Here is a 19,549-nt window from a genome sequence, read left to right as displayed (position 1 = left end):
CTTCTGTGACTTTTCACATAAATCACATACTATGCATCTCATGGAATATATGATAATGTCTGAATATTCATGTTACTATTATTTTAAATAATAATAAAACAACTTTATTAATCATAACATTAAGTCATACATAATATATACATAGCATCATATAATAGGATTTAAGGGCACTTATCCTAACATTAAGGTGGTCCTCCATTCCTCCAACCCCATGTAAAACTTTGAGTGATTTTTATAGTTAAAAAGCAGCTACATTTTTCATAATATAATTACAATTTTATGGGTCCCCTCAAATGGACAAGAAGTCTTAAAAATAAAAATATTGGAATTAGCAAAAAAAAAAAAAAAACAAAAAGTGGGAGATGACTCTTGAGCAAGTATGTATTTTCATGAACTTATTTTTCCAATGGTTTTTTTTTTTTTTTTGGTTTAAAAATTAAACTGAATAAAAAGACACTTATATCTATGCGTTTGGCCCTAGCTTATTTGTTTTTTGCTTTTTAATTTTTTTTATCTCATTTTATTTTTGTGTGTGCAAATAATCTAATTTTTAGCTTTTTGTCATACATTAAAGTTACACAAAACTATATATTTTAATAAATACTATGCAAATAAGCTACCGAAAATAAGCTGTTCCCAAACACATTAAAGTATCAAATAATTTAATTTCAAATTCAACCTCACATATCTTACATTTCATCTAGACATGTTGATAGGCAAAAAAGACAAAAAACATAGAAACCACAAAATTTGGCTTAAAAAAAAAAATAAAAGTAGAGGGAGATGTAGATATAGATAAGAATGAGGTACTAGAGCATTTGCATTTGTGGTGCTAAAAAAAAAAAATCTCATTTAACACCTCAAGAAACTACTTTATCTACTTCAACACATTGTTCCACAACTCATCTAACATTTCATCAATTATTTTTCACACTACAGCCAGCACTATTAATTTATTTATTCATTTCTCTCTCTCTCTCTCTCTCTCTCTCTCTCTCTCTCTCTCTCTCCATTTGAAGCAAACCAACAACCTCCAAAAACCCTGAAAACCCACCACTGCAGCAACACCAAATCCACATAGTATGCACCAACCACTAGCAACCAGTAAACCCACCATTGCAGCCCTACCTTCCGCAACTGAGCAACCTTAATCGCAACCCACCCAAAACCAACAAATCCACCCTCAAACTCAACAACCCACCTCCAAAAACAACAACCCATAGTCTAAAACCCACAATCCACCACAAAAACCAACAACCCACAATCCATCACAGAAACCAACAACCCACAATCAACGCTAATAAAAAAAGATCCAAATCCAAACAACCTACAAAAACATTTATACAAAAACCCAAAATCCTTCAATAAAACCCACAAAACCACCATAAACCAACCACCACGGTGTTGCCGCAAAGACAATTAAGAGGTGGGACATGTTGGTGGCAAGGTCACGGAGAGAGAGAGAGAGAATAAAAAATAACAAAAAAGTAGAAGCTTGCTACAGTGAAGTAGCAGTTCACTATATCAAGTATGGGTGTTAAAAAAAAATTAAAAAAATTAAAAAAAAAAAACAAAAACAAAAAAAACAGCCCGACATAATGGACAAACCAAAACCAACGGAAATTTTTGGGTTTTAGGCGATTTTCTCTTGTATCGGTTTGGTGGAGGTTTGAAAATTTCAAAATTTTCAATTTTTGATTATGTGGCAATGCTATATTTTTTTAACCGAGTCAATATATATATATATATATATATTTATTTATTTATTTGTGTGTAACTTTAAAACATGTCAGAGTCAGTAACTTAGTGGTAAGCTACATTTTATGTCTTCTTCTCTTTTTCTTCTTGCTTTTTTTTCCTCACATCCCAAACACTAAAACTTGACCGAACTGACTACAATTAGGCCGGTTCGGTGTTCCTTCCTTACAATTCGGTGTCAATGCCAAATATGACAAAATCAACATTCTCGATTCAGTGAAAAAATTGCCTTTAACATTGATTGACTTGAACTGATTTCACCCATAATATCAAGTTTGCAATTTTTTTTAGGGTTTAACACTCCAAATGTAGCATGCTTTTATCTTTTCTTTTTTGGTTATTTAGGGTACTAAATAGCATTTTTGGAGTTTTAACACTTCTGAAAGTGTTGACATTAGTGTGCCAATTGCTAAATTTTTAGCATTTGGCACACCAAACATCAAAAACCATATCTCATTAGATGTACCAAAACCCTTTTCTTTTTTACAACATGCTACAGTAGGGTACTGTAGCATGTTGTAAAAAAAGTCATTTAAAAAAAAATATATATATATATATATTTTCTCTTCTTTCTTCTCTCTTCTCTCTTATCCCTTTCAGACATCTATTCTCTCTCTCAGACATCTCTCCTCCCTATTGTCCCTCTCTCGTCGTGGTTGTGTTTTTTTTTTTTGGGTTGAGATTGGCAGTGGAGGGGTTGAGATTGACAACTATTGGTGGTTGAGTTTGTTTTTACGGTTGAGATTGGTGGTTGTGGGGTGAAGCACACCGGTGAAGCCACCACTAGAGGTTGTTGGCCTCTCTCTCTTCTCTCTCTAGACTCTCTTAGGTGGAGTTTTTTTTATTGGTTTTGTAATTGGGTATGGAGGTTTAAGAAATTAGATTTTTGCTTTGGGTTGAATGTGGGTGTTTGTGTTTTGGTTTTGGGATGAGTTTCATGGTGGTTTTGGTGTCCCAGTGGTGGTGGACGATGGTAGTAGGATGTGGGGGTGATGGCTAGTGATACTTGGGTTGGGTTTTGTTTTTGTTAATTTTTTAGTACAATTAAGTTTTTTAGATTATTTTAATATAGTGTAATGTTAAAATAGAAGATATGAAGTGTTAAAATTAATAAAGTAAGTTTTGGTATATTAAAATAGCATTTGGCATATTATCTCTGATGCCAGAGACTCTTACTAACTAGTTGCCCAATCGTTGCCCAATATTGGAGTTAAATATTAGGATTCTATTTCATTAAAAAAAAAAAAAAAAAAAGTAGGATTCTATTTCTAACAAAAAATGACAAATTCACTTTTGTTTATTTAATTAGAGCATCCGTAGCAGATGTTCTATAAAAAATGTCATTTTGCCACATCAAAAGGTTACTTTATTATTTTACCACATCATTTTACAACATTTCATTTATTAGATGTTTTATTATTCAATTTTATATATTAAAATAATATTTACTACACATTAAAATAATATATTAACTTCTCCTACCATCATCATCATCAAACACACCAACAACAGCGGCAACAACGCACAACCACCACTGCCGCAGCAACGGCCACCAACAACCACTGCCGTAACAACATTAACAGCCACCACTGGCACAAACCCACATCCACCAATGCCAACTAAAAAAAAAAATCCACAACAACCCGCCACATTCACATACCTCAAAACTTATCCCAAATCAAACAAACCCACAACCACCACTACCGCAACAACACCGACAACCACCACCAGCACAAACCCACATCCACCAACACCACCTTAAAAAAAATAATAATAATAAAAAAGAGGGAGGAGCACGTACATATCAATTGGGCATATTTTAAGTAAAGAATTGATACCTGGGAAATGAACACGGAATAGCTATATACAGTAGTGATGAGGCCAAATCAGGGCTGTTTAATAAAATTTGAAGCCTAAAGAGACAAAGAGGCGCAAAGAAAGTGATAGAAAAAAGAAAAAAGGAAAAAAAATAGAGAAAAAAAGAAAAAAAAAATAGAAGTGAAGCTTCTAGAGAAAGAAGAAGAAGAAGAAAAGAGGAAAAGAGAGTGACAGAGATGAAGGAGTGGCGGAGGAAGAAAGCAGAAAAAGAAAAGGAAAGAGAGAGAAGAGAGAAAGTCATAAAGTATGAAAGAGAAAATGAATAAAAAATTATATATATATTTTTTAGCATTTTAATCCGTACCGTTGTATATTTGTAACGGTACTATTTATATGTAGTATAAATTATGGCATTTAAAACATCCGATAAAGAATAAAATTTGTGTTTAATACGACAAATGTGCCAAATATTTGACATTTAACACATTTGTCACACCTGCTGTAGTTTCTCTTAAGAAAGACATATAATTAAAAGCAAGTTCACAGTAAAGGGTCTAAGGGTGAGTTTGGTTCAGATTTTTATAAAAATGCATAATGAAAAAGTGGAGTTTTCAAAAAGTACATAATGAAAAAGTATATTTTCAAAAAGCTGAGTGTTTGGTAAAAGCTGTCAAAAAGTATTTTTTGAAAAAGCTAAGTGTTTGGCTAGTATTTATAAAAGTGACAGTTTGAAGGATAAATTACCAAAAAGGACAATATATATATAAGGGAGTTTATTTCATACTTTTTTTTTATGTGAGTTTATTTCATACTTAAATCAACTATTTCATATACTTAAATCAATTTTTCTCTTTTTAAAAAAAATTATTTTTTTCTCATCAATATTAAAATAATAACCTACCACTTATTGTGAAAATATTGTGAAATTATTGTGATAATTAATACTGATTTTAATTTGAACGTACTATTACAATTATTTTTTTCTCTTTCTAAAAAAATTTATTTTTTTTCACCAATATTAGCTAATAATAACCTACCACTTAAGATTTATTGTGAAAGTATTGTGAAAATATTATGATAAAAATTGATACAGATTTTAATTTTAACATTAAAATTATTTCTTCATTCGTTCTTTATTCTTTTTATATTCATTCCCAACAATTATATTTTTTAATAAAATGTGTTATATTCACAACATTTTTCGCAATACTTTTACAAGAATTACATCAAAATTTTATGTGAAAAGTCGTTACTAGTTCTAATTTAAACCCACCGTTAAAATTATTTTTTTTCTCACCAATATTAGCTAATTACTTAAAATTTATTGTAAAAATATTTCTAAATGCTCATTTCTTATTCTTTTCATTTATTTCAGCCATACGTTTCCTTTTCTTTTTCCTTTTTTTTTTTTTCTCTTGATTTTTTCTCCACCACACACGTATCCCACTATCTCCATCTACCCTTCTTTTTCATTTTCTAGTTCTTTTCGGATCACTTGTGTTGCAGCCTCCAGAACAACATATCTTCACTTCTCCCTCTCTGTTTCTTCCTCTTTCTCTTACACATACACACACACACACAAATTTCTCTCCCTCTATCTCACACAAACAAATTCTCTCTCATACACACATAGATTACCGGCAGAGAAGTGGAGCTTGGCATTCTACACAGATTGGCGTTCTACATGGTTTTTTTTTTTTTCCAGTTTTATTTTATTGCTCAGATTTCATTAGGCTTATGAGAAATATTGTTTTTGTGTTTCAAATCTTTCGATTGGGTTTTGTGTTTTTGTTTTGATTGTGGTATGTTACCGTTGAGATAGAGAAGGAATGAGAGAGAAATAAGTTGATTTCTCTTGGGTTTTGGGTTGATTTTGAGTTAGGTTTGAAATGGGTTTTGTTGATTTTGTTGATTGTGGTGGTAGACCGGTGATAGATCGGGTTTGAAATGAGTTGATTTCGATTTTGTTGATTTTGTTGGGTGGTGCTTTGTTTGTAGTAGAACGGTGAGGGAAGAGCAGAGAGATGAGGGGAATGAGGCTATGCGTGAGACTCTAAAGAAGACACCTTGCCCTTTATTGAAGAGCAATTTGGTAAATGAACTCAGCCCCAACGGATATATATCAAACGCCCACACCAGCTTTTACAAAATGGACCGAAGCTCTCCCATAACTCAAACACGAGTTTCTTCAGAAATATAAAACGCAACTTTTTTCAAAAATTTGCGTTTTATACTTACCAAACGCGCATAAAGGGCTGGCTTTTTTGAAAAGCCAACTTTTGGGCTCAAAACATGGAAACAAACGGGCACTAAGAAAGCAGTAGTGGTGGGGACACAACATTTAGTCACGTGCGCAAGTGTGTTCGTGCGTCTTTGACCCGCTGACCTCTCTTCTTCTACTAATTAACTCTCTTTGCACTTCTCTCTTCTACATATCTCTGTATAATAAATAATACCAAACCCGTCACAATACACCAAAAATAAATATCATAAAAAAAATAAAAATAAATAAAAGACATTGACTTGTAAGCCCAGCCCACGTCTTTTCTTTACCTGCTTTTGTTGAACTGTGTTTGAAAATTCTTAGTTCTCAAATGAAAATTATTTTTATTATTATTTATAGACTTTATTAGATTTTTTGGCAACATTTATGAGTAATAATTTTTCAATTTTAATAAAATAAGTGGTATCTAAACACACTATTTGTCTTAATTATTTTAGTATTTAGTTCTTTGTTTGTCTGAGTATTTGACTCTCTCTCTCTCTCTCTCTCTCTCTCTCTCTCTCTGTTGCTGCATGCATTTTCTTCTTTGTTTCTTCACCAATTATACACAAGCAAAACGATCGGTCAACGGGGTTCGAGAATTTTAATGATTTTTGAACCCAGAAGTGGTTCAGGGACTTTGTAATAACAACTTATGAATTTTATTTAAGGATATCTATGGAATTACTATCATTAATGGAGCGGTTGGTGGCTTTGGCTTCGGTTTGCGCTTTTCCCTGTTCAATTCTGTTGTTTGGTTTTGTATTAAACGTTTCTGCTAATGCCGAAGGTTAGTGATTCTTTCTTCGCTCTTCTTTTCCTTTTTTTATGTTCTTGTAATTTTAGCTATAAATTGGAATTTCGAATTGCTGTATTTGGAAAGTCGCTTTGCTGCGATGTTTAATTAAAATTCTGAGTTTTTCAAGGAATTTTGAGTGTCACTGGTTTTCACTTTTTGTTTATTTCCTTTTTAGTTACCAAATCTACACATTTTGGGGAATAGCAATACGGTAAAAATAAGTAACTTTTAAGTACAGACTGTACAGTATCTTAGCTGTAGCTGCAGTACAGTAGTTTCTTGAATTAAATTCAAACAGCTGGTTGTAGGTTGTATTGATCAATGAAACACAATCAAGTGTTATCGTTTCCAAAGACAATTAAATACAATACAAAATTGAGGAATCTCTAAACTCTAAAGTACCTAAGTTGTACCCTTAACAAAAATATAAAAGCAATCTTGGCAACCTATGTTGATCCTTAGTTACCATAGCTCTTGTAATGTTTTAATCACTGAATTGAAGGATCATACTAATGGTTATTTTTTGTGAAAGTTCAAATAGCGTGTAAAATACTATGAACATTTAAACCCCTAATTTACAAATTATCAATTCAAGCTTAATATCAAACAATGTATGTGCGGAAAATGAACATAAACTTATAACAGAATTGATAAACAATCTAAATCAAATAAAATTACATTCATAACAGAAATTAAATGGCAAAGATTAAGGGAAGAGAGATGCAAACACAAGGACAACACAGTGATATGTTATCGAAGAGAAAACCGAAGCCTTCGACTTAAAACTTCTCCGCCGCCCTCTAAGCGATCAATAATCTACTAGAAAATGAAGTTGTGATACATGAACAGCAGAAGACCCTCCAAGCCTAATCTACCCAGTGTACCTAAGCCCTCCAAACTTCTTACTCCAACGAGGTTACGCCGAACCTTTATCTTTTCTAGCTTACTGAATTCTGCTATAGCCTATAGCATCAATTAATATCCAATGGTCCCTTCCTAACTACTTCCCAAACACCAAATAACATTCTCACAGATATAAGTATGGTGAGAAAATGATTTGGCTAAGTATACCTCTCAAGGATGTAACAGTATAGAGGGTGAGAGTAAAAGAATTTGGAGAAACAAAGATGAAGATTGTAGATGAGTCAATCTTGTTTTTCTCTAGGATTTTTCTCTCAAAATTCTCTCTAGAAGCTCTCTACATTTCGTGGGTATAAGGGGGTATTTATACTAGAGTGAGAATGGAATGCGAAGAGTCAGTTTTTCCAAAACAAAGTGGACTAGCAATTTGGCCTCGCGACTTGACTGAGTTGCGAGTCCAAGCTGCAAGTTAACTGAATGGCCAGTCTAGATTTTTTGTCCTGTAGTGCTCCAACTGGCGTAACTGTTCAGCTCCTTTGCAAGCTCCACGCGTGTGCCACTTTTGGCGACTTGCAAGCCATGAGATCCAGTTGCAAGCCATTTACTGAGTGCACAAACTTGAACTTTTCTTCACACTCTCTCACACACTACCCTTACATGATTCTCACCTAAATACATGATTTCTAAATGCTGAAATACAAGCAAATTTGGCACGAAATAAAGCCAACAAGATAGTTAATTAAATTCAACCTTACAATCTCTTCCTTTGGCTATTCTGTAACAAACCCCTAAAATAAACTCTAAACTTAACATGTGAGTTGGGAACAGTTGAACAAAACTCACTCACACCTAACTCTAGAATCTGTGAAACTCTTGAACCATAAGAACAAGTATCTCCTGAAAAACAACAACACAATATGATCATTGTATGCAAAAAACTTGTAATGCATATGGAGCAAACACAATTCGATCAAGCAAAATGGAATAAAGCAATAGATCATGGCTTGACCAAAAATGACAATCACTATAAATAGTGACCACAATGCTCATTCACACATGGAATGATCATCCAGACCTGCAAGCTAATAAGCTCAATTGCAAAGTATCATGTGCATGTCTAATACTCAACCAATACAAAAACCAAAGTAATTGCATCAAGGATTAAAAATCCAACAAGGGCACAAGAGTGATGTACTTAAGGAAAATGCATAATATTTAACAATAAGTACTAAGCTACAAAGCATGGGTACAAAAACAGCATAATATAAATGTACAACATAAGTCCTGATTTTCAACATCAATACTCCCCCTTTGAGCAAGCTCTTCCTACTCCTATCATATCACTCCCCCTATCATGAATCACAAGAGTTGTGATGAACTTGGAACATATATATCTGTAATCTGAAACACTTACACAAAACACATTGGACCCTCAAGGTAAAGCAAGTAAGGACAAGTATAATGTACCAAGTAAATTGCAATGAATGAACATGATGTGAAACATGTGAGCAACTTGATCAAACACCAAAACTGTCATATAGAAATGACAAAACTCTCTGGTATACTACTCTAGAGTATACTCTCCCCCTTTTTGACACAAATAGACAAAGGGGTCAAGGAGAAAAGAGAGTAAGAGATGAAGGTATGAACAATGAAAATGATGCATGAGGTAAAAATGAAAAGTTTTTGAAAACTAATTCTGAAAAAGACCCACAATGTGCAAAACACGCGATTTTTGTGACTGAGCTAAGCCGCGTACAAGTCACCAAAGCAAGTCGCCAGACACCTGAAAGACAAAGTTTTTGAAAATTGTCTAAGTGTTTTTCGCGATTAGAGGGTCCACCCGCGAGTCAGTCGCGTGGGAAGCCACGAAAACTTTTGAATAACCTCACGACTGGAGCTTCCACTTGCAAACAAGTCACCAACATAAGTCGCGAGAACTTTAAAAATCCAGATTTTTGAAAATTTTTCTAAATCTTTTTCGCGACTGGGACTTTGACCCGCCAGTGAGTTGCGAAGACCTTCTGAGTTATGCTCGTGACTGGAACATACGACTGGCTTAACTCGCGACCAAGTTGCCAGAACAGGGCAACACAGTTTTTGAAATTTTTGTAAAAACAAAAGACTTTCCAAAAATAATTAAAACACTCAAAAATCTTTTTGTATTTGATCAACAAAGATTGAGCATGTGAAACACATTCAATCAATTACAATCACACAAATGAATAAGGTATTCATTGAACATAGACATGTGTGATGTGTGTGGATACCAAAAATGAGATAGTCCTTAGTCCAATGTGAAGTTTCAATGATCAATTCAACCAAGGCGTACACAATTAGGCCTAAGAAAAGTGACATATCTCAATTATAGAAATATGTATATATGATCTCCCATAAAACTTGATAACACAACTTTGAAACTTTTCACTTGGCTCCATATACATCAAATCATTTGATCTTTTTGAATCATTACATCTCATTTTGAGATCGATGCCTAAAAGTTTTGATATTTCAATTTGATGAGCAAGCCTTTGGCTTTTTGGTCATCATACATTTTTCACAAAAGTCACTTTCCCTTTTTTCTAGTTAAATACTAGTATGTGCAATGGTTTTTGCAGTTCATTATCTCTTTTCATTTTAAGATTTACATTTGTTGAGCTCTTTAAGCAAAAAAAAAAAAAAAAAGTGGGAAGATATATAGGCACAAGTCTATGCAAGTCTCAAGATCAACAAAACCATTGACTATTCATTCATGACAAGTTTGAAGATCTAGTTATAACAGTCACATAGATGTCAAGATTTTTTCCACAATGATATAAGTGCAAAAGGTACAAGTTATGCTCGCAAATGCATAAAGCTATTAGCATAAAGGTACAAGGCAAAACATGCTTATGACAAAACACAATAATGTTAATCAAGCTTTTTGAATTTTCTACTTTTTATGTGTTTTTGGATTTTTGACACAAAAACAAGTAAAGATTGACCAAAAAAATGCAAAAACATTTAAAACAAATAGCAAATAAACACAATTTTCAACATATGCTAAAATGATAACAAAAAGCACATAACCAAACACTGTCACAAAACATATGAAGTATTAATGCATGGACATGTTGTAATGCTTATGCATGTGTATCCTTCTTCACCCACACGACACTTGCGTTTGGGGTGATATCTCTAAAGGATTGGGTATGATCATTATGACTTTCAAACCTTCTGGTGAAGCTTGCCAAATAGGTAGTGAAGGCATCAATCATCTTCATCACATCCCTCACTCTGGGATCACCTTCTTGACCTTTTGATTGCTCAGCAATCCACTTCCCTTTGCCATGTCTTGGTCCTCTCAACCTTTGAGTATTTGAATTCTTCAATGCTTGAAGCTTATGACAATTGGGTCTGGTGTGTCCTTGAATTTCACAATGATGGCAGAAATGTTAAGTTCTCGAACCTCTTTGTGATTTTGGAAGTGATTTCCCTTTAGTCTTAGGTTTGACCACTAATTGGTTAGGAAGCTTTGTCAAACACCTTTGGTCAATCACATTCCTCTTCTTCTCCACCTTCACTTTCTCAACGGTAGTAATTTCTACCATTGGTTTTTTAGCTTTCACAAACTTCATATCTTTGGACATATTGGCACTCAAACTGCTCTCTCCAGTGTATCCCAATCCACTTTTGTCGGAGAAAGGTTTTTGATGAGCAAGCACATCATCAAGCTTCTTGGAAGAAAACCGCTTTACTTTAACATTGGCTTGAATAACCTCAAGCTCAAGAAACTTGATCTTTGAGTAGGCATCGGTTAACTCTTCGTTCAGTGTCTCAACTTTACACTTAGTCTCTTTGTACCGCACTAGAAGACTTTTACAATCTTGCTTTGCTCTCTTCATTTTTTTAATGGCTGCTTTAACCACTCTTGCATATTCATCAGACTTTTCAAAGAAGGAATTGTAGGTTTCTTGCAGTCCCACTGTTCTCTCATCTTCCTCATCATTGAATTCTTCTACTATCCCCATTGATTCCAATTCAGTGTGCTCGCCAAGCTCTTCCATCAACACACTTAAATCATTCGAAGATTGCACAAGGAGCAATGGTCATGTATGCAGAGTAGTTTTTCTTTCTAAGGTGAAAACCTTCATCTAAAGATCCAATGATGTTACTGCCTAGATGGTTTTTTATCACTCTTGATGATGACTTCTTTAAGGTGGACACTTCATCATTCCGGGAGATAGGAGGATGAACTTCTAGAGGAGTGAGAGGACTTGATATTCTAGACATTGATCTTGTTTCCATTTTTAAGTTCATGGGAATTGATTCATTTTCCAGTGTAGGTCCTTCAACTTCAATATCGTGTGCTTCGACCTCTTCTTTGAGTTCTTTGGAGCTTGGCCTTTCTCCATCATCAACCATCTCTACCTTTGTTATAACATCATCAATTTCCACATTGATGGACTCCATTACAGTCTTTGTTCTCTTATTGTAGACTTTATATGCCCAGCTAGTAGTAGAATACCCAAGGAAGATGCCTTCATCACTTTTTGCATCAAATTTTCCAAGGTTCTCCTGATCATTTAGAATATAACACTTGCTTCCAAATACTTGGAAGTATTTCACTTTTGGCTTCTTTCCATTCCAAATTTCATAAGCGGCCTTCTTTGTTCTTGCTCGGAAGAATATTCTATTACCAATGTGACATGAGGTGTTCACAGCTTCTCCCTAAAACTTTTGAGGAATTTGATTGTTGAGTAGCATAACTCTTGCCATTTCTTGAATTACCCGGTTTTCCCTTTCAACCATCCCATTTTGTTAAGGAGTTTTGGGGGCTAAAAATTCCTTTTTGATTCCATTCTTCTCACAAAACGACTCAAATCTTGCATTCTCAAATTCCTTGCCATGATCACTTCTTATCTTGACAATAGGAACCCATTTCTCGTTTTGTAGTCTCTTGCAAAGAATTTCCAGTTTCTCACATGCTTCTGATTTTTTTCTAAGAAATTCAACCCAAGTACATCTTGAGAAATCATCAACAATGACCATAATGTACCTCTTTCCTCCTAGACTTTCAGTTCTTGTAGGCCCCATTAGATCAACGTGAAGAAGCTCTAAATAACATGAGGTAGCAATCACATTCACCTTGTGATGACTTGCCTTTGTTTGCTTTCCCATTTGGCATACACCACAAATGGTCTTCTCCACCTTTCCAAAAAAGTCCCTCAACCGCTTCAAGTTTAGATACTTTAGCTACTTGTTTAAAATTTGTATGCCTAAATCTATGATGCCAAAGTTTCAACATGTCAACACGAGCACTTCTACACAAAATGGGTGCCGTAGGAGCTACTCCGTAGCAATTATCAGTAGTCCTATTTCCCTCCAAGACTTGAATCCCTTCTTCATCAATGATTATGCACCCCTTCTTTGAGAATTGAACAAAGAAGTCCTCATCACATATTTGAGTGATGCTTAAGAGATTCGCCTTCAGCCCTTTGATGTATAAGACATCTTTCAATAGAGGTAATTCTGGTATCTCAACAGTGCCTTTGTCGAGAACTTAAGCATGACTCCCATCACCAAATGTCACATAGTCACCAACCTTCTTTTTGAGTGACTTAAATAGTGATTTATCTCCTGTCATATGACGAGAACAGTCGTTATCAAGATACCATAAACATGAATTAAATGCTTTCAATGAGATGTGCACAAATAGACAAGCATGGGATAAGCATTCTTGACCTTCAAACAGAAATTTATATTAATTTTCCATGCTTTTGTTAGATTGAATTTTCCTTTTCAGATTATCAACCTTCTCACACAATATTCTATTTCTTCTTTTATACTTCTTAATCAAAGAGTTAGATTCATTTAGACTATTGTGTAAGGTGTGATTCTTATTTTCAAAATATTTCAGCATGTGAACAAACATCCTAGCATGTTTCTTTATTTTTAATAGCTCTAAGAGTTCATTGTTAGGACACCCTTCAAACATACTCATAGAGTCATTATCACAAACATTTAAACCACAATTCAGCATACCCTTTTTCATAGCTAAGGGGTCTAGGATCGCACTTAGATAATAAAACTACAGCAAGTGCATCCGCTCTGATACCAATTGAAAGTTCAAATAGCGTGTAAAACACTATGAACGTTTAGACCCTCAATTTACAAATTACCAATTCAAGCTTAATATCAAACAATGTACGTGCAGAAAATAAACATAAACTTATAACAGAATTGATAAACAATCTAAATTAAATAAAATCACATCCACAACAGAAATTAAATGACAAAGATTAAGGGAAGAGAGATACAAACACAAGGACAACACAGTGATGTGTTATTGAAGAGGAAACTGAAGCTCTCGGCGTAAAACCTCTCCACCGCTCTTCAAGCGGTCAATAATCCACTAGAAAATGAAGTTGTGATACATGAATAGTAGAAGACCCTCTAAACTTAATCTTTCTAGTGTACCTAAGCTTTCCAAGTTTCTTGTTCCAACGAGGTTACGTCGAATCTTTGTCTTTTCTAGCTTACCAAATTCCGCTATAATACATAGCATCAACCAAAATTCATTGGTCCATTCCTAACTACTTCCCAAGCACCAAATAACCTTCTCACAGATATAGGTATAGTGAGAAAATGATTTGGCTAAGTGTACCTCTCAAGGATGTAACAATGGAAAGGGTAAAAATAAAGGAATTTTAAGAAACAAAGATGAAGATTGTGGATGAGTCAATCTTGTTTTTCTTTAGGGTTTTTCTCTCAAAATTCTCTCTGAAAGCTCTCTACATTTCGTGGGTATAAGAAACATTTATACTAGAGTGAGAATAGAATGCGAAGAGTTAGTTTTTCCAAAATAGAGTGGACTGGCAACTTGGCCTCGTGACTTGACTGAGTCGCAAGTTAACTGAATGGCCAATCTGGACTGTTTGTCCTGTAGTGCTCTAGCTGTTGTGACTGTTTGGCTCATTTGCATGCTTCACGCATGTGCCACTTTTGCAAGCCGCGAGCAAGCTGCGAGATCTAGTTGTGAGCCACTTGCTGAGTGCACAAACTTGAGCTTTTCTTCACACTCTTTCATACACTACCCTTACATGATTCTCACCTAAATACAGAGTTTCTAAATGCTAAAATACAAGTAAATTTAGCATGGAATAAAGCCAACAAGATGGTTGATTAAATTCAACCTAACACTTTGCTTTGCCAAGAGGTTTGTAGCTTAATTGGCATCTTCCCATACATAAAGTGCTTGGGGGTCTAAGGAAGAAAGGGTTTAAGTTGCAGGTTAATAGCATATTGTAACTTTTTGAAAAAATGTTTATTCTTTGCTTTTGTCTTGTGTGTCACTTTTTATTGTGGTATAAGGAGTAAGAGGATTTGAAATTCCATGGTTGTGTGGGACTGTTTACTTAGTATTTGTACAGTGTGGAGTTGTGTAATAGGGTTTGATTCATTATGCACTAACTGCACTGCCTCACTTGAGCAACTTGGTCTTAGTTGTTGTATATGGGAAAGTCACTTAAGTTGAGCCTGTTTTCCTTTTCCGGGTACTGGTACTGTTAAAAACTGTGATTTTAACTGATGGCATCTCACTAGAAGATTGTGAGTACTGGCAGTGTCCGATGACGAGAGAGGTTGATTCATTTTGGTATGGAGATGAAGCTTGCACATTAACATTGTTACCTTCTTGGAATCAGTGTGGTTAAATTGAAGCATCTTCTCCTAAAGTCCCTGTATGAATGGACCAGGACCTCACCGACTCCCTCATTCTCCGTGGATGGGTTTCTTGATTTCTTGGCATCCATGCCTTCTCATTAGTTGCCGATTTTTCCCCCTTTTTGATGTTTTTGTCTTTGTTTTATTTTTTAGCTGCCTGTTGTATACTGCCTGTATACTCAGGCATCCTTGTGGTTTATTTATTTATTTTGATTCAATTTATTTGCTTATCAAAAAAACATTGTTAGCTTAAATTACTATTCTTTAATTGATGTTTGCACCTAATGATTGCGCCTCATTTGTATAACACAGGCGATGCTTTGAATGCATGGAAGACCAATTTATCTGATCCAAACAATGTTCTGCAAAGTTGGGATCCTACCCTTGTGAATCCCTGCTCATGGTACCATGTAACATGTGATGATATCGTAAATAGTGTGACACGAATGTAAGATTTATTTATGTGACATGCTACTTGGACTTGTAGTTACACTTTACTTTAACTATTATAAATATGATGCCTATTATCTTTTCACCCAGTGATCTTGGAGATGCAAAACTTTCTGGTCAACTGGTTCCACAACTTGGTCAGCTTTTAAATCTGCAATACTTGTAAGTCATCTTCACATGCTGGAAAAGTTGTTTGACTGTATTTTGTTCAAATTTTCCTCTTATTAACTTGAAGACCGTGAATTGCATCATTTCCTTTTTTGTGATTTTCATGACCTATGATGTTTTGAACAAGCTTGTTATTGAGTTTTGACATAAATATAGAGTTTTATTCCTTTTAGACTGAATAGTTTATTGTTGTACAAAGTATTTGATTAAGTACATATTCACTTAAAAGTTTCAAGAAGCCAAATTTTAATGGGTTCCATCTATATGTTTCTTGATATTTTTCTTTTGGTGGATAAGTATGCAAGCATTAAGAAAGAAAACTATAAAAAGACAAAGGGGTTTTTGGGACAATTTATAATTTTTCATGGTATCAAAGCAGGTGGTCGGTGGTCCTAAGATTGAACCCTATTTTCACTCTAGTTCCAATTTATCATGGTATCAAAGTATGATGTCATCTTTGACTATGTCCTAACAACTTTGAAAAAAAGCCATGGAAAAGCAGTCTGGAGACTTTGGACTTGGAGCTTTGTCTCCATTCATAATTATCATCACATAAAAACTTCTTCAAAAGTTATTTTCAGCCAGCTGGCTTCATCTTCATTGATAGCTCAAAATCATAATCCATCCAGATAAGGATGTTTAACGCCATTTGCATAATATAATTGTTTGTAAATCTATACATTTCTATTGTTAATGATTTTTTTTTTTTTTTGGGTGTGTTTTTGGATAGATAAGAGACTTCTTGATTTCATGTCACTTCCGCATCTATTTAATGGGCACCTATAGAATTGTTCCATTGGTGGGAGTTGGCAAGACCATGGAAGAAATTGGTGTTTGTGTCTCCCGCCCTCAAACATAATGCTCTTAAATTTTGTCTCCAATTAATCTCTTCCATAAATGTAGGCCTTTCCAGTTTTGTTTTTGCTCTGTCCTCCTTTGATTTCTTTTCAACTGATAAGGACATATTTTTCTACGTTACATTTAGATCATGAACCTCGTATTACAAACCATTCTATGTCATTTCCACCTTGCCAAACTCCTCATTCCATTTCTTCAAGTCCATATTTAGATCTCTAAGTTTATTGGCCAAAATGTAACTTGGAGGCCTTGGAAATGATTGTATTCCTACTATGTTTTAATGTTTTCCATAAATCCTTATACTTTGAACAAGATATCTTCAAATCTAAAGGAGTTATACTGCTTTGAATATCTCTTCAGTCTAAAAGAATAGGAAAAATGATTGGAAAGCAAATGAGGGAGCTCCATTAGACCACATTAAGATATTGATCCTCCAAATCTAGCGAAAACAAGAATCGATCAATTTTGCACATTGATTGGTTCTCTCAATTATTGGACTAGGTGAAACTACCCTGTCCGTAGAAATATCCAACAATCCATGCAGCCATATCAAATTAGAGAGGTCTTGGCTGTTGAAAATCCATCTCCACCCAGTCCCTCACTCAGATAGCAAGTGACATTGAAGTCTCTACTTACACACACACCTCCCACCAACTAGATACATCCTTGGCTTTAACCAATCACATGGCAGCCACATGGTGGGTTCTTGTTACTAACTCAGCAGTTTGCTTATGTAACTTTAAATAAGCAAGCTGCCCTTATTGTAACTAGTTGAATTTGAATCCAAGAAATCTACCTATGAGGTATTACTCGAAGAGTATGTCTCTTGAAGAGCTAGTTCATTCTTTCTTTTCTCTAAAAAACTTAGCTTTCTAAAGCATCTTTCCTTTTCACCATTTTTCCTCCATTAACCTTTTCTTCACTTCATGGAGTGGCCATTACCAGTGGTTATAAAAACATAGGACATAGGCCATTGCCAGTATGTCCTATGTCCTACGCATTCATCGGGCAATTGTTGATTGGGTGTGCGTGAGTAAGGGGTTGTCATTACTCCCTTTAAGATAGACTGAATATCTACCATCGGTATCATGAGTTTTTCCTCACCTCGTAACTCTGGGATCCACTGCTTTGAGTTGCTCCAGACTTGATTGAATTTGGAGTGGTCTTCCATGTCATCATGTCCTTGTCATCATGACGTAATCAGACACCTTGTCATACTTGCATCATCTGATCTGTGTTTTTTTGTTTATATTAAATGTCCCCAACTGCTGGTTCTGCAACCAAAGTCTTGTCCATGGTGATGGGCAAAGTCTCAATGTGTGTTTATGGGTGTCGTGATTTTCAGGTGAAGTTTGGTTGTTTAAACTCATATTGGTGGGGTGTGGTTAGATTTTCACTAACTCGTTTATCACTGAAAAATTATGGTTAGCTTTAAAAATGACTTCCAGAAACTCAACACTATTAAGATTAATTATATATTAATTTCTATCTAAGAAAAATAACCACCAGCATTTACATTACGCAGTGCAAGGTGGAGAGCTTTGGCAGAATGGCAGTGACACAAACAGAGATTGAGGAGGGTGACGGTAACCAATGCGGTAGCTAGTGCCGGTGAGTGATGAGCTTGCGAAGGGGTTGTCGTGGATTTTGTTGTGTGATGGCAAGTTGTGATAATGGTTAGGGTTTGGGCTTTGATTTCTGTTTGGCTTGGAAACATGGGTTGAAAGCAGCAGTGACAAGAATTTCTTTTTTTTTTTTTTTTTTTTACTTTTTTTTTTTTTTTTTTTTTTTTGGGGTCTAGATTGACTGTGGTGATACTAGAAACAAATAGGGTGTTTGCTCCAATACTAAAACTAAAAATTATGCAAGACAACTAGAACAATCGAACAGTAAAATTGAAACACTAGAAAATAAAAGGATATGACCTAAGTGTTAGCACCTAGGCTTGGCTTGGAGTCAGCAACAAGGGAAAAAACCACTAGGAGTCAGCACTTATGGTGAATTTGGAGTCAGTACCAGACCAAAGAGACCTAAAAGCCATTTTTTTTTCATTCATCAAAGTATCAACTAACTCCAAAAGGAGTTCAATTGTTTGCTTATTACAAAAATAAGCCTGCTTCCAAATTAAAATACTAATAGCCTAATAAACTAATAGGACCTAAAATATAAAAATATAATTGACTTGCAAACATAAATAATACTAAATAAAAATCTTCTTGCATCTCCAACATCATACAGCCCTATCTTTAGCATTTTTGCATGAAGTAGACACTCTCAAATCTTGAACCCACACACTTGTGTTTGGAATGCAGCCTGAGACTTCTATCATTGCACCAAACAATGGCTCCTAGATTTTAGTCTCATATGCTTTCTTTTTTTATTTGTAAGTTACACACGCACCTAGTGAATTTTGAATCACAACCTCACCTCCATCCCATTATTATGGAAGGAGGAAGTGTCATTCGAGCTAAAGCTCATTGGCACTACATTCTCCTTATCAGACTGTTTGAAGCAGAAAGCTAGAATATCCGGAAACAAGACAAATTCAAAGAGAGATAGAGAATTATTTGAAATAGCACCATGTCCAATGATAAATTAGTGACAAACAAACATGTAATAGGAAGATGTGAATTACTTACCCAATCAAGTAACATGACATCGTCATCATTTGCAAGCCGAGCAAGATCAAAAGCTCTTTGACCAGTTATCAGTTCAAGAAGCATGATCCCATATCCAAAAACATCAGTTTTTTCTGAAGACTTTCCAGTTGAGAGGTACTCTGGTGCTATATGCCCAGTTGTGCCACGTACAGCAGTGGTCACATGAGTATCTTTGTAATCCATAAGTTTAGCCAACCCAAAGTCTCCAAC

The 19,549-nt window shown here is 34.8% G+C and overlaps 1 protein-coding gene across 3 annotated transcripts in view; it reads left to right on the top strand.

Annotated features, from left to right (window-relative positions):
• The first annotated feature begins 6,281 nt into the window (after positions 1–6,281).
• The window catches only part of LOC112022898 (leucine-rich repeat protein 1), a 36,629-nt gene continuing 23,361 nt past the window's right edge, over positions 6,282–19,549 (top strand). The window contains exons 1-4 of one of the 3 annotated variants that reach the window (XM_065775239.1): positions 6,282–6,629; positions 15,516–15,651; positions 15,744–15,815; positions 18,025–18,077. In XM_065775239.1, coding sequence (XP_065631311.1) covers positions 6,518–6,629; positions 15,516–15,651; positions 15,744–15,815; positions 18,025–18,028 — 324 coding nt within the window. In that variant the 5' untranslated portion in view covers positions 6,282–6,517 and the 3' untranslated portion in view covers positions 18,029–18,077. Of the gene's footprint in view, positions 6,630–14,800; positions 15,305–15,515; positions 15,652–15,743; positions 15,816–18,024; positions 18,085–19,549 lie in introns of those variants that run through there. The other 2 variants (XR_010629674.1, XM_065775240.1) reach the window with 2 other exon arrangements.

This window comes from Quercus suber, unplaced genomic scaffold, assembly GCF_002906115.3.
Source record: "Quercus suber isolate HL8 unplaced genomic scaffold, Cork oak 2.0 scaffold_107, whole genome shotgun sequence".
Classification (NCBI taxonomy): Eukaryota; Viridiplantae; Streptophyta; class Magnoliopsida; order Fagales; family Fagaceae; genus Quercus; species Quercus suber.
Note: the sequence above shows the minus strand (reverse complement) of the source record. Positions and strands in the feature narration are given on the sequence as shown.